At 38.9% G+C, this 16,474-nt stretch overlaps 1 protein-coding gene across 3 annotated transcripts in view; it reads right to left on the bottom strand.

The window, feature by feature from the left end:
• ATP13A5 (ATPase 13A5) overlaps nt 1-16,474 on the bottom strand; it is a 121,747-nt gene that overhangs the window by 78,431 nt on the left and 26,842 nt on the right. For all 3 annotated transcript variants that reach the window (XM_019957963.2, XM_019957951.2, XM_019957957.2), the window contains exons 2-7: nt 15,966-16,139; nt 15,141-15,287; nt 14,708-14,778; nt 14,521-14,601; nt 4,624-4,693; nt 1,877-2,011 (exon numbers count right to left, since the gene is read on the bottom strand). In XM_019957963.2, coding sequence (XP_019813522.2) covers nt 1,877-2,011; nt 4,624-4,693; nt 14,521-14,601; nt 14,708-14,778; nt 15,141-15,287; nt 15,966-16,139 — 678 coding nt within the window. The remainder of the gene's footprint in view (nt 1-1,876; nt 2,012-4,623; nt 4,694-14,520; nt 14,602-14,707; nt 14,779-15,140; nt 15,288-15,965; nt 16,140-16,474) is intronic.

Here is a 16,474-nt window from a genome sequence, read left to right as displayed (position 1 = left end):
GTATATGTTGAGTATGTGTCTTCCCAACAGAAGGAAGCACATGGAAGAGGAACTGCATTCACTGATGTTTGACATCAGCCAGAAAGCACATGAGTGGCTTGCAGGTATCAAATTATCCATTCTATTAAAACAAAGATTTCTCAAAACCCAGGAGCTAGAAATTTGATTTGGGGCTTCACATTACACGCCTCTATCAAATGACAAAAGTAAAACAACTATAATTTGTTTCCTACTGTGGCTGAACAGAATCTGGCAGATCGTTTATTGTCCTGGTGTCTATTTTCCTACTTTTGTTCACATGCTGAGAGTTCACCAGAAGGACAGTCACTCTTCCCCTAGACTTGGCAGCCAGACACAAAGAAATTGTCACCATGAAAGGCAGGTTACTTACTGGTCATTATTAATATTTGTGTGGCTTTTGTGATTCTAAATTAGTTCATGAAGAAACACACTAGGCCACTCATTTTTAAAATAGCAAAAACAAACAAAAAACCATAAACTAAAGAAAGCCCTCTAGTCTTCACTCTCTAGCTCAAAGTGTCTCCATTCATTTAACTTTTCATTTTTAAGTCCTGCTTTCTAACTCTTTAAATATATTGCCTTTCTTTCATTTCTCATCAAACACTTCATAACTCAAAATTTGTAGAATCCAAAACCTGATAGAAAACCAAGCTTAGACCTCATATTTGCTGAGTGATTGAAACAGAGTAAGAATAAAAATGTCTTTCGATTGGACTTGTTTAAAGCCTCCAGGTCTGCTTTACTGACATGTGCCCAGACTCCTGACAGCTAGAAGGCATCTCTCCTCTCACTCGTAGGTCTGACTTTTCTTCCCCAGCAATGTGCTACTTTGGAAAGGATCTTCTGCTAAAGAAATACCACACATGTAATAGAATTTCATTTATAGGGAACCAGAAGCCCTGATTCTGTCACAAAACCACTTTGTGACACGAACCAACCCCCTGTATCTTAGCTTCCTCTTTTCCAGATGACGGATGAAGTTTGAGACCAGGTGATTTTAAAAGTTCGACAGTTGACAGATACAAGTATCACTGTTTCCCCTGTCTAAAAAGTCAATTTCACGATCAAGTTTCCAAAAATATACAACAAATACATTGAGACACACTTAGAAATTGCCTCATAATTTAGCCTGATGAATCTTGAGCAAAGTAGCAGAACATTTTCTAGAAAGGTGTAGTGGGGAACAGAGACTTAGAGGGGCTGTGGATTTATAAGTAATATTCAGCTAGATTCCACTTCAGAAAGCATTAGTCACTCGGCCTTGTCTGACTCTTTGCGATCCCAGGGACTGTAGCCCACCAGGCTCTTCTGTCCGTGGAATTCTACAGGCAAGAATACTGGAGTGGATAGCCATTCCCTTCTCCAGGGCGTCTTCTTGACCCAGCTATTGAACCCAAGTCTCAATTCACTCCAGATGAATTCTTTACCGTCTGAACCACCAGGGAAGCCATCCACTTCAGAATACGCTATTATATCATTTATAAGACTGATTTTCTTTAAAAGGAAGATTTTAATTGGCTATAAGATGAACAATGATGGAAGATGACAGAAAGGTACTATACTGTCATCATTAATCCATCATTTTTCTATCAGACTCAGACACAGCCTCAGAGCCCTTCTAAACATAGTTACTCAATGCAGCCTTCAGTCAATAATCAGAGTTTGCGAAGATGTTTAAATCTATCTGACATTCCTGAAACCCTCCTTCTCAGATCCAAGGTTTAGTAAGCCCTTGCTTTTTGCTTTGTTATGACTTATGTTTAACGAAGCAACTCTTTGCTCTCAGTGGAACCGCATGTTTGGCTTCTCGTGCAGCCTGAGCTAAATAGAATCCAACTATGATTTCTGTTCTTACCTGTCGCAAATCATACACACTTAAGACAATGGAGAGAACAGACAAGATGATGATGGCCACTGAGTATTCGATGTAACCTTGAGACAGCCACAAAGTGAGGGTAAAGGCTTGAAACACGTAGAATGGATTTAAAACCTGCAGGTACGAAAAGAGATTCTGGGTCACCTGCATGGACCTTAGTGGCAGTCTAGATGATGTCATTTCTTTATAGGATTTTTTTCTTTCCTTTTTGCAACATACAACAATAGAATTCACTTAGAGCTCCATTAATTTCAGTAGAGGCGATGTCAAGCTTATAGAATGTGATATGGTAGAAGCGAATTTATTTTAGGCGTTCAGAACCATGCTCACAAATTGATCCTTCTTATTTATTTTGAACTTTCAAAAATATTTGACCAATAACAAAATCTAATAGTTTACCTTTTAAAACAGATGTACCCACATTGGAGGAGAAACATGATTCAGACTCTTTTAAGAACAAACTTTAATTTTGAACAGTGTATTGCAAGTTTCTTTTTCATGTAATCACATGCTTGATGTAGTCAAGTTGTGCAATGAAAATGAAGGATTTCACTTTTATCCAAATAATTCATTTAAAAATAATACTCTCATGTCACAGGTCTTAGCAAGATCCTCTGAGAGCATGGACCTTCTCTTAAACAAGGAGGGATAGTCTTACTCAGCAAAGAGAAAAGTCTTATTCAAAGTTGCAGTGAGAATTATGTGCAGAATGTATCACCAGTTCCAAGCAGGTATTTTTGGTCTCTTAATACTATCTTGGGCTTTTTTCTTCCCTCAATTGTCCCCATTTAAGTCCTGCTGACTTTACTATTAATAATAATAGCAGAGAAGGCAAACCCCAGGGAGCTAGAGAAGGTCACATGACCTACACACTTAGCTTGAATTAAGCACCCCTTCTGATCAGGGCAAAGATTTTTCTTTTTCTTGGTAAAGTGCTCTTTATAATTATTATGAATTAGATGAAACATTACTTAAAATCAGTGCTGTTCTTTCTTACCTCTATCTTCTATAATTTTCTAATATATTAAATAAATTTCTACCTTAATCCTAAAAATAAACCGACATCTGGTTCATAAGTTAATAGGATATAACTTAAAAGTTTCTGAAACCCTTGGCCGTATTTCATCAGTTAAGAAAGCTTGTGTTCCTTAACTTTTTTATTATTTCCATTGCAACATGCTTTTCTTACAAATTATAGCTCTTCTGTCTGTTTGGCATGAAATGCTTTAATTATAAATTATGCATTTCTAGTAATATGATTTTGAGTTTGTATAAACTCAGTAGAAAATTGGTGAAATACTTCTTGTAGAAGAAACAAAACCATTCTAATTAATTTAGTTCTCTTATTCAATATTCTTTTGAAATCAAATGTAAAGACATAGATTTTCTTGTTATTTTTTCTACTAAAGACCTAATAAGCAAGTGTCAGGAAATATTAGCACTCTTTTCAAAGTAGACTAAATAGACATTTGAAAGAGTCTTTGGTAATTTGAAAATGTACTTGAATAAGAAGTTTTAAAAGCAATCTGCTTTTTAATAATAGGAGAGATTGTGCTTATGTGGAGGCATGGGTTACAGAGGAAACCTCAGTACCTTCTGATCAATTTTTCTGTGGGCCGAAGACTGTTCTAAACAAAAAAGTCTAATAAAAAATTATTTTTAAAAAATGGCCATGTAAAAACCCAAATGGCCATCTTTGTGGATTAGAAATAGACTGGAAACATGTAGCACTGAGCAGAGACAGGTTGATCAGTCTGTTAGGTTTTACACAAAGACAGGAGATCAATGGCTAGGAGCTCAATTTTATGGGGAATAAGTATCCCACAAATGGCAGGCGACATAACCAGGCTTGCTAAAGATAACAGCAATAGCCCCTGGACTTGTCCTGCCCCAGAGCAGAGGCTGAGAAAAGTCACAAGCAGCCAGGGTTCACCAGCAGCAGAGGGTGGAATAGGAGAGACAAGTTTGTGGTTCAGCTGTGACTTTGGCCAAGCACCAAGCTGAGTCAGGGCCTGCATCCAACAGATCCATGATGGACAGAGCACAAACCTTCAATACAGGCTCCAGTTCTGAACCTGGGACCCGTGGTGACCAGTACGACCCAAAGAAGGAAAGTGAGCACAGAGTGAGGGATGCACGGAGGAAGGAAGGTCCCACCCAAGCTGAGCCTACTAAAATAAATAGATAAACCCCACAGCATACAGAGAAAACATCCTAAAACAAACAGAAACACTAAAAAAGGAAGAAGTCACTATCAAGAGAATGGATATAATAGAGTGATAGAATAATACAAAAAAAGATCAAATAATACTTTTTAAATCCTCAAAGAGATCATGAAATGATAACAATCCTTCCCCCTCCCCACTACAGCCATCATCAAAAAAATGAAGAAAACAAAGAGGAGATTATGAAATGAAAATCTGTCCCTCACACTGGGAAGGAATTTTTTAAAGCAGATTTGAATTTAGAACAAGTGATTATTGAAAAGGACCAGTTATAAATCCTGGAATGAAAAATATATATTTGTTGAAATAATAATAAAAAAGAAAGCCTTAATAGACAGGAAAAGTAGAAACTAAAGTCAATGGGAATAACCAAAGAAAGTTGCACAAAATACAGATTTTTGTCCTTGTCAAAGTATCCATGTTTTTAAGATATCCCTGAGTGCTAGAAATGCAAAAGGAAAAAACAGTATTTTATTTTTAAAAACAAATGAAAACAGTTACCTGTTTAACAAGCAGCTTCCATATGGGTTGGATTTCAACCTCAATGGCATTTGGCCCGCATACTAATCTTCTGTAGGAGATTGATCATCTATTAGTGTCACACCAACATGCTTATCGGAGAAGGCAATGGCACCCCAACTCCAGTACTCTTGCCTGGAGAATCCCATGGACGGAGGAGCCTGGTGGGCTGCAGTCCATGAGGTTGCTAGGAGTCGGACACAACCAAACGACTTGACTTTGACTTTTCACTTTCATGCATTGGAGAAGGAAGTGGCAACCCACTCCAGTGTTCTTGCCTGGAGAATCCCAGGGACGGGGAAGCCTGGTGGGCTGCCGTCTATGGGGTCGCACAGAGTCGGAAGAGACTGAAGAGACTTAGCAGCAGCATCAGCAGCAACATGCTTATCAATAAGTGAGTACAGGCGACACTAAGCAGAAGTCCCTTCTCTACCCTCAAGGGACTTTGTGCTTTCAGTTAAAAATTAATATGCCAATCTCAAAATACTACTATATTTGTAAATGAAAGCACATGGTGGACAAGTTGTTTTTCTGTTAAACATACCTGAAGTACAGTATAATTCATGAATCAAAATGAAATTAGAAAGGCATTTTGAGCTCTTTTTTCTTTAATTGATTATATTCTAAGAGCAGCTAAAAAGAAACAGATATGACAGTGTTCCTAGAATTCCCAGGAATTCTAGATTGCCCTTGATGTTGGAGATCATATCTGTCTTACCTTGGTATCTCTAGCACCTAGACAGGTCTTTAGTTTTTGAACTCAATGACTACATGAAGGAATGAACCAATGAACTGGAAGATGGTATATGGCTTTCATGGCTAACACTTTGTAAATCCACACACATGTACATTACAATAAGAAGCCCTAAGGGGGGATAAATTAGGAGATTGGGATTAACATAAACATATTACTATATATAAAATATATAAAATAAGAAATCAACAAGGACCTACTATGTAGCACCGAAAGCTCTACTAATATTCTGTAATAACCTATCTGGGAAAAGAATCTGAAAAAGAATGAATATATGTACATATATAACTGAATCAATTTGCTGTAAATACCTGAAACTAACATAACATTGTAAATCAACTGCACTCCAATATAAAATAAAAGTTAAATTAAACACAATTTTAAAAACAAAAGAAAGAACTGATATTCTCACTTTGCCAATGGAAAGAACTCTTCAATGTGGATATTTTGACAAAGATGCACATACCTAATATTAATCATGACAATGTAACTTTTAAGCAGAGATGACAGTGTCAGAAACTGCATTTAACCATTCATATACATTTTCCCTGTGAGATTTTACATTACCATCATTATTATAAAGAAAACTGAAGTTCAGAGAAACTAAGTAACTTTCCCAGAGTCTCAGAGTGAGAAAGCAGCAGAGCCAGGCTTCCCACCATGGTCTCTTTGACTCCACTTTACTCTCTCCCTCAGTAAAGATGGATGTGAAAATCTGCCTGATGGACCTTTGGTCTATGACAGAGAGCTGAGTCCATGGTTGTCTGACTTCTAAGCCATGCTAGTCCAAATGCAATTTTTTTTTTTTTACGAAGAAAATATTTTTATTTGTATAACAAATATCCTAAGAAATGATGACATAATAAAATTAACATAGTTGAAGTATGTCAAGACACAAATAGGTATGAAATGCTATTAACGATTAATCTTTCTTTCTCATCCAACCTCCCATCAATTATTTTACAGAGTATCTTGGGTATATTTCTGACTGAATCATAAGCATGATGTATCCAGGTGATTCAATTATGAACTCTTTGAAAGAATGGTTCCTTCCATTAGTCCTCATTAACTTTCTTTTTTTTCTTTTTCTTCTTTTTCTCTGGACTAGCAACTGCTGTGCTGGTGCATGGCTCTTCTTCAGAAAGTGGTTCTTCCTTAACGTGTTCCTTCTTGTCCTTTTTCTTCTTCTTCTTCACAGATGTTTCCTGTTCTTCTACAACTTGTACTCCTTCTTCTTCTGTGTCTTCTACATCTTCTACTACTTCTTCTTCAACTTTAATTTTAACCTTGGCCTTTTTGGCCTTCTTTTCAATAACTTCATCCTCTTTGTCTACTTGTTCAATCTTACGTTTTTTAGAATAGGTTGGTAATGTGCATGCTAGTCCAAATGCAATTATCACTTGCAAGGGATTGCAAGGACTCAAACCAAGGTCTTCTGACTCCCTGTGTGAAAACACCATGGTTCAGAGGTGTTGAGAAACAGTGAAGTCAGATAGCATGTACTACTGTAAGGGACTTCAGAAGTCCCTAAGTCTCACATTGAGAAAGGACCATAACTCAAGCCACTTTAGTGGTTAAAATCCTTTTCCAAAAGCCATCAAAATAACCTGTTGTTGGCAAGTATTCAGAACTTCTCAGAATCCTAAACTTGGTTTTCCTCTCTCTCTCCTTGGAATACCCTCCCCACATCCTTCACTTTGTTAAGGTCTGCTTAGCCTTTGAGAGCTAAATCTGAATAGAGCTTGGTGGTGATACAGAAAGAGTAGGATAACCAAACAGTTAGTTTAGAAATCCCACTAGAGGATTATAGATAGAGAGGGAAATTTAGGGGGCTTTAGGAGACAACTGTAAGTTAATATCACTTGAGAAAACAATCTAGACATTGTAAATATAGCAGGCTTGCTTAATAACAAAACTATACAAGTCAATGGCACCTGCATCTTGCTGGTTGAGGTAAGTAAGTTAATGATCCCATATATATATATGAGGAAATGACATTCTAAAGTACAAGAACATCTTTACACTGAAACCTGAGATAATTTACCATATTTTAGCATATGTTAGCACTTTTCTAGGCTTCCCTCATGGCTCAGTTGGTAAAGCATCTGCCTGCAGTGCAGGAGACCTGGGTTTGATTCCTGGGTTGGGAAGATCCCTTGGAGAAGGAAATGGCAACCCACTCCAGTATTCTTGCCTGGAGAATCCCATGGACAGAGGAGCCTGGCAGGCTACAGTCCATGGGGCCGCAAGAGTAGGACACAACTTAGCGACTGAACCACCACCACCACCACCTTTCTACTGATTTGAATAGCTCCATGACCATCTGGGTTTGACTGTGGAGGGACAAGAAGACTCCCCCACCTGATTTAGAGGAGAAGCTGATGATGAAAGCCTGATGTCTACTCAAGGATGAGGAAGAAGGTAGTCTTCTCCCCCTCCCCACTTTCCCTTTGATTATAAAAAATGTAGCCCACTAAGTTCTTCTGTAGAGTCCTCTGGCCTGTCCAACTGTAGCCTTCACAAGTGTCCTATACTAATAACTCACGCTTATCTACCACCTTGCCTCTCACTGAATTCTTTCTGAGCCAAGACATAAGGAGGTTGAACTCCACCAAGCTCTGAAATGTATTCTGTGGTTTCAGGATTAAGAAATTTGAGATTCAACAGACTTGGGTAATGCTAAGCCTATGTACTTGTTGCTCCTTCTACCTGGAACCAGTTTCCCCCACATCTTTGCATGGCTCATGCCCTCATTTTATTCAGGCCTCTGCTTAAATGGCATCTTCTTATTGGAGGCTTTTCTCCAATTCGATTTAAAATAGCTACCCTGACCACCAAATCAGATCATCTTTATCTCCTTAACCTAACTCATTCTTCTTTATAGACTGTTTGATAATCTGAAGTTATACCTTATCTTTTGCATGTTAATCGGCATGCAAACAACAGACTATCTTCCACTATTATATAAGCATCTAGAGGTCACTGGTATATTCTGAATGCCTAAAGCAGGGCCTAATTCATAGAATGTACTGAGGAATGATTTGTTAAATGAGTGAATGGATGAGTGAAGTGTGAGCCTTGGTTCTCTTACCTAGAAAATGGGTTGCTAATACCTGCCTAATAAAATTGCTATTAGTAGCAAAAGATATAAATAAATAAGCATTTAACACAAGTGCCTAAAACAGTGCCATGCTCAGTCGTGTTTGACTCTTTGCTACCCCATGGACTATAGCCTGCCAGGCTCCTCTGTCCATGAAATTGTCCAGGCAAAGAATACTGGATTGGGTTGCAATTTCTTCCTCCAGGGGATCTTCCCCACCCAGGGATCAAACCTGTGTCTCTTGCATCTCCTACATTGGTGGGTGGATTCTTCACCACCGCACCACCTGGAAAACCCACCTAGAACATGACAAGTCCTTAATAAGTAACACCTATATTTGACAGAGTCTCCATTCCTGTATTAATTAATTATTTTTCTTGTCCCCAATTTCTTAGTCCCCTTCATTTCTTAGTAACCTCTCTGAATTGTAACATATAGTTACATGTCTTTTACCTTGAATTTCCTAGGCTCTCTTTAATGGCAGAGAGGGAGCTTTCTCAGCTCTATTTTTCTGACATCTAGGGGCACAGTGTCTGTCACAAAGAATGTTCCCTAAATATTGGAATTAATGAGGACCTTCATGAACCATGACTAGAATACTGTCTCCCCTAACAAGACTGTAAACCCAGTTTAGAGAACAGCACACAGGCTGTGGAAGTCAGTTTAGAAAGAAGCAAGCCAAGTGCCCTATGACCTTTTTCTTTGTTGGGTGAGACGGTTTCTAATGTTACCATTAAGGGAGACGTGCCCAGCCCTTATGAGAACTGAGATCCAGTAGGTTCATACTGGCCTGTGATGATCCTCTTTAGGGGACATCTGGAAAACGTGAATAAAAAATATTGCCTGTCATGTCAGTAAATAAAAGACGTTGTAGCTATTTGACCATCACATTGCCACAGCCGCCTTGAAGTTTCATCCTGAGGGAACTCAGGATAGAAACTGGATGCCCACCATCTAGAGGGCTACAGTCCAGAGAGTCGCAGAGAGTCGCACACAACTGAAATGACTTAGCACACCTTGTCAGCCGACAACCGCTGCAGCCTCAGATGGTGCACGCTGAGGAGACACAGGATGGTAAAACACAGGATACTAGCTCCAGATAGCTGATGTTCATACCAAAGCAATCATTTCAGTGAGCCCAGATTCTTGCATCTTCCCATACATAGAAAAGTGCTACATTCTTAAACTTGAGACCTCCGGTTTTCCTCAATTAACAGTAATCTGAAATTCTGACTGCCTGGTCTTTGTTGCAAAAATCCCTATATGCCCTGGCTCCTCAACCCCCTTGCCTCTTTGAAGCAGTCCCTCAGAGTGATCTGAGAGTCCTGTCTCACTGGCTTAAAGTCCTCAGAATGTCTGCCAAATAAAACATGATTCTCAACGTTTATGTTGTCAGACAACAACCATGTTTGAATCACAAACTGGCATGCCCCTTGATGTTTCACCTTTTCCACTCTCTCTTGCCAAAAAGTATTGTGTGGTTAGAGATCATGTACTCATCTCAATCTTAGCATGAACCACATAGAATTTTCAGGGATATTGACCATTGGTTGAAAACCAGAAGAAGAAATACGAGGTTTGAGCTGGGTCACATTAGCAAAGTTCCAAGGAACAAAGGAGATGACATTCCCTGACTTTAAACATCTGATGAGCTGGCGGGGAAAGGAAGCCCTAGAACAATTCCAGGTGGCCTCACGAAACCCAATAGTTTAAATGAAATTAAGTAGACTTGCCTAATATTCAGAACCATTCATTAGGGGAATAATTACTTTGGATGTAGAAGATCTCTCTTCAAAAGAGATTGAAGGGTTTCTTAACAGGGAAGTTACGAAGGCATTTCTGCACTGGCTATGGGTTATGCTTGAAGAAGCACTGAGATTTCTTGCAACCATGAGATATTAGTAAATGTGCTGAAAGTTATTTATTTCTTAAAAATCAAGCATGAATGACTAGGAATATTTTCTTTGGCAATGGTCTATATCTCTTTTCAATATGATTATTTGTTCATTCATTCATTTGTCAATTTATTCACCAAATAACAATTATGTTGAGAATATGTTGTCTGCTGGGCCCTTTAGGCTCTGTATGGTGAAGACTAGGCTGAGAGTCCTCAAAGAGGCAGGAGGACCATGTCAGCATCACTGGTGAGCATTTTCAAACTTCATATAATCACACTGCTTCCATTCTGATAAGCCATCAATAGCATCCTTGGCAGGGAGGGAGGTCTGAGGTTTTCCAAACAGTTAATACTAAGCCAGGGGATTCTGGCATGACCCGTTTCCATGAAATTTGGGATTTTAGGGAGCAGCTTTATTAGTGTTTGAATAAAAGTTCCCAGGTGATTCTGCTAGTTAATCCCTCGCTCTCCTAATGGAGACCTGAGAAGAAAAGGAGATCTGAGAAATTCACAGATGCAGAGAAATGGCATCCAATTGCTGGCATTTGGGTATGTCATAGAGTATAACAGGCATGTTAGTCTTTGAGCCCTCTCATTTTAAAATAATAATAAAAGTAAGATTAGCATGTTTTGAGAAATTGCTTTCAGGGGAAGAAATTCCCTATTTTAGCAGTCCATAGCCTGCTTCTATACTTTATAATTTATACAGAGAACATTCGTTTTACCAATGACAAAAGTCATTTTATTTTTTCACACTAGTCTTCATCTGTGACCTGTTCCTTTCTTCCATTTCCTAAAGCACGTTTCCAGATAACCTCAGGGAAAATCAAGTTCTTGCAGAGTTTCATGCCCTGTATGTGAGCTAATTGAGGTGCTGCTCATCAGCTTTTGTGGGGACGTGCACAGAGCATTCCCAGGCATGCAGATCCAGAACACAGAGGACCATGAGGGCATCTAAATGGAGGTGGGGGTGGAGAAATCCCAGGAGCCATCTCGCCAGGGAGACTCGGGTCTTAGGCTTACTTGTGCTTTCATAATGCTTTGCTCTGAATCAAAGCATTGGAATTAAGTGACTTTATACTTTCAGTGGACCCAGAACCATAGAAACACGGGTTATATTTTTAAGAATGTTATTGACTTCTAATCTAATGCTAAGATCTGAGACAATCTTATTGGCTTCCAGAACAATGAGTGAAGCCTGTCTCCTCCACTCTGACCAATTCTTCCTTGTTCTTTTCCAAAGACTGATCTGATGGACAAGTGTCTACACTTGAGTTGTATTTCTAAAGATGGAAATTTCCAAGAGATGAAAGGTCGTGGTATATAGCTATGATTTCTTTTATGACTTTGGCTTCCCACAAGACCTGAGGAGTAAAAAGGTCAGATTTCATAGCAGCCCAGATCTCTCTCTCCCCTGCCTTCCCCTTGCTTATTTTTTTTCTCTCTATTCTCTGGGAAAAGCTTCTATCAGCTTGGAGCTGAGCACTGAAGGCAAACCCATCCTTTTGCTGCTGCCCACTCAGATTTCTTTCCTCTGGTACTAACAAGCATGGCTTTTTTCTCAGTGGTGTAACAAGTGTTGAGAATTAAGTTTGGTCCTACAGAATCACCAAGCCACTTGTGAATGCCACTCCACAGCTCCACATTCAGTGATGTCACACTGGAATCAGCCATGGTTGGGGTATCCCTATTATAGAAATTGGTAAAGCCTATCCATCAAAGCTTTTTTGTTTTTTTCCTTCCAGAGTTCTGGGATACCAACAAGGTGATTGGTCTGGAGCTAACCCCCAGTTAGGAGGCACCTGGATCTCTTCTGTCGGAAAGTTCTTATGTTTTCAGGAGGCTAAACAGAGGAGGCAGGGACAGGGAGGGCTGAGTGAGGAGATAAAGTGTCACTCAACTGAAAAAAAACTGTTCTAATACGAAGACAGCTTGGATGGATGGGGGATGAGGTAGGTGTGTTTTTTCACCTGTGTCCATGAGGTAAGAGAATTACTCCAAGTGTCTGTATACCTGTCTAGGACAGTCACTAAGATGGCAAGTTGTGTTCAGTTCCTGGATGAGTGAAGGTGAGAACAGGGAACCTTCTCGAATAATTTTCCTGCTTTCCTCTTGATGGCTTCCCTGGTGGCTCAGGTGGTAAAGGATCCACCTATTATGTAAGAGACTCAGAGAAACCTCTGATAGTTTCTCTCCAGGGTAAATGTGTCACTCCTGATGTCTTCATTTGCTTTTTGCTACTGAAAAGTGAGAACTATGTTCATCTTTGCATTTTCTCTCTTTTCCTGGTTGCTAGGAAGAGTGAAAGAGGTTGTATTTTTTGATGATTTTTCATGACAGAAATTTTTGTGTATCCCTCTTTCTTTATTTCTTATATTGGGTCCTTGCTTCTCATGCAAGCAAGCTCAAATTCATTGAGGTAACTGTTAAGCTATCACTCAACCAACCAATCCATCATATTTAATTTTTGGAAAAAGTGTTTAGTCTTACATTAAAAAAATAAAAGGGGAAATTTATGGATGGGTGAGGAATGCTCCATATTTTACTTTCTCTCTTTACTCTCCAAATGGAAAAACTCACAAAATAAAATATGACTATATATTTCTAAGTAGATTATCTCCTCTATTCTTCATATTTGGGAAACCATATACTTTATCTTGCTTATTAGATTGTTAAGTTCTTTATTGTGTGGACCAAATTTAAATTTAATTATGTATGATGTTTATTAAAGCTTGGCACCTGATAAATAAACGTGAGGTAGCTACAAGGATGGAAAATCTGGGGAAACGTTTCTTAGGCAGAGTATATCTATATTCATCAACTAGATTTCCTAAATAGATCAGTCCTTTAAATGTCTTGTGCTTAGTGCTAGGAAAGCAATGTGTTTTTAATGACTTTGCAAACTTTTTGTACTTCAGTATTAAAGCATTGTATCTGAAATCTTATATAATGTACCCTGTTTCTAAGCCATTTTGGAATATTGTCAGAATCTAGATGCCCAGTTCATTTTTCATAGCGTTCAAACAGAGGGAAAACTTGAAAACAATACTAGATCAATCACTCACAGGCTTGGTGCAAATACAAATCATGGAGATGCTTGCTAAAAATCTTGTTTTTCTCTCACCACCACCCTAGCTTCTACTTACTAAATCAGAATTATGGAGAAGAACCCAAGAACCTATATTTTAAGGACTGAATTGCTCCTTCACTTGAGAATTTGTGTTTCTGACCAAGTGTGAAGAAGATCAGGCAAATTCTTCTTCTCATCCCTAAAACTGGGCAAGAACTATAGGGGATTATTAAGATTCTTGGGAAAACTTGCAGTGGTGTTCTTTCAGAGTCACCAGGATTCACCGTTTTAAATTACAGATGAGTGAAGCAGGGACTCTAGGTCACTGTGAGTTGATGAGAAGCCTAAGCATTTCCTGTACTATTATCCTATCATTTCCTAACCTATGCGCCTTTATAGATCTCATTCTCATAACTGTACCTCTACTCTTTGTCTCTCTTTCCCACCAGTCAGTTGATGTCTCTTGGACCATGACTAAGTCTTATTTATCCTTAGATCCCTAGTGCCTTGCAAAATGCCTGGCATATTAGAGGAGTTTAGTTCACAGATCAATGAATGCATTTATTTATTCATTCCTTCCACACAAGTCTATTGAGCTTCTACCATGAATCAGGCACTGTTCTAGATTCTGTAAATAATAGTAGTGAATGACATAATTAACTGAGCAAACAAAATCCTCATCTCCAGGGCCAGTTCTCCTAGTAAAATGCAATCATTGTATTGTCTTTCTGTCTCTCAGAGGACCTGGAAGATTAAGATGCTGATGTTTATGAAATGACTCAAGTGTTTTTGAGGAAAGAAAAGAGACAACACAGAGAATACTGTTCTATAATCCTGAGAGAAAAGATCAAATGTTATTTGATTGCATTGTTCTTTTAGTCTTCCCTTTTTAATAAGTGTGCCTACGATGAGAATAATTTAGAACACTCTGATGCCAGTCAATGAACTGGGGTTATGTGAAGTTGATGTAGCCTTATGCCAACAATTCACTCATCCTAAGCCATGCAACATTTCCATTTATGCTAGCAAAATTTTCTCTGGAGTACCCCAAACCCTACCTGATCTCTTGTTCTTCAGTGGTAAGACCCAGTCCAAACGTGTGATGGATGTCATAGCAGCTGTTGCTATCTTCCAGCAACCTAGGATGTGGTCAGGACAAGAACCGTACTTCAGTTCATGGTACTCAACAAATCAGGGTTCTTCCCTTATATTCTGATGAATGCTGAGGAAAAAAGTCAGACTTACCCAACTTTCTGAAACTTCTTCTCCAAGTTGTTCCAAACATACCTGATTTTCTGTACTTGGATACATCGGAACTGCAAGTACAAATGTGATAGAAAAGAAAAGTGAAAAGAAAGTAAAACCACTCAGTTGTGTCTGTTTGTGAACTTCCCAACCCAGGGATCAAACCCAGGTCTTCCACATTGCAGGCAGATTCTTTATCAACTCAGCTACCAGAGAAGCCCTGATAGAACAGATGTCATTCACAAAGTAAAGCCCATCAAGGAAGGTGAGGGTTGGTTAGTCCAGGTCCTCAAACAGCTCTCACTTTTCTTGACATAGAGCTATAATTTCCAGCCCAGCAGTGTGATTTTCAGAACTTTCATCCAATAAATACATTGTTCTCTTGCAAAGAAAACATGCTGTAACATTGTACTCTTAAAGTCAGATCACTTACTTTTAATTCTGGCTTCAATACAGCTTTGTTTATGACTGAGTGGCAGTCAGCCACTAGGGGTTCTTCTGTGTTCTTACTTATAGGAATCTTCAATGTAGATAAGTAGAGACAGATTACCTTCTTCCTCATATATCTTTGAAATTCATCCTAGAGAAGACAATTCAGCCCATGAAATTCTGAAGCGTTATTCCATAAAGCACTCAGTCAACCAAATACCTGCCAAGTCCTAGACCAGTGGTTGCCAAAGTTTGGGCTACTGATAAAAGCATTTGCATTACCTTGTAACTTGCTAGACATGTAAGAGTCTTAGTCTCACCCCAAACTTGCTGGGTCAGATATTATTGGGAGGCTAACAGTCCATGTTTTAAAGAGTCCTCCAGGTAATTCTGAATTGCACTAAAATTTGAGGACCACTGTGCTAGGGAAAAAAGAAAAAGATACACTTTGCAAGAAAGTTCATATCAGGAAATAGTCTCCAGCTATCCTACAATGACATCTAGGTGTTTAAAATGTATAATATCCCTCAAAACACATGTTTTTGAAAAACTGAACAGTAATTCCCTTGTATATGTTTAAGAGTTATAACACTGACAGCCATTGTTCATGTTATGGCTAAGAGCACTTACAATTAGCCTGACATGATAGAAATTTCTCCAGGCAGATGTGGAGGAAAAGTCCTACATTCCTGGATCAAAATATAGATGGCAGAGATAGTTCTGTCATATTGTATCTGGGGGCAGGGAAACTCTTAAACAGAGGAGGATCTGCTCTGGAATGCTGATCATCACAGCTTGTGCACTCGATGCAACACAGAAGGGCACGCACCGTTGTCCTTAGCAAAACAGTGTCTGCTTCTTGCAGGGAGCATGGGATACAGTAGGCCCATACCCTCCACTGGGGCTTCCAGTAGAATAACAGGGGAAGGACCCCACAGGTCAGCACGGATGTCACAAGGAAGAGAACTCTGCGTAGCTTCTGGGTCTGGTAACCAAACACCTCCTGGAGAGTAAATAAAAAAATCACTCTATTTTTTCCCCATATAAAATCACATTTTGTTCCAGGACACACAAGCTTTAGGTGCAGGTTGGGTTGGGAGAGCAATCTAGTTTTCGTTGGTTGGATCAGATCCATTGCTTACAGCTGTCAGCTGACACAATAAAAAAAGAAAAAGAAGGAAGGACTCATTTTGCTATCCTGGCACATGGAACTCAAATGTTAGGAGCAAAGAACAGGTGGACTTATTTAGTTCTAAATATTCATGAGTCACCTCAAATTTATTAATATAAAATACCTATGTTTTAGATCAGATTTACTTCCTTTAGATAAAAGGCTTT

This window comes from Bos indicus, chromosome 1 (assembly GCF_029378745.1).
Source record: "Bos indicus isolate NIAB-ARS_2022 breed Sahiwal x Tharparkar chromosome 1, NIAB-ARS_B.indTharparkar_mat_pri_1.0, whole genome shotgun sequence".
Lineage (NCBI taxonomy): Eukaryota > Metazoa > Chordata > Mammalia > Artiodactyla > Bovidae > Bos > Bos indicus.
This window is presented reverse-complemented; position numbering and strand designations above follow the sequence as displayed.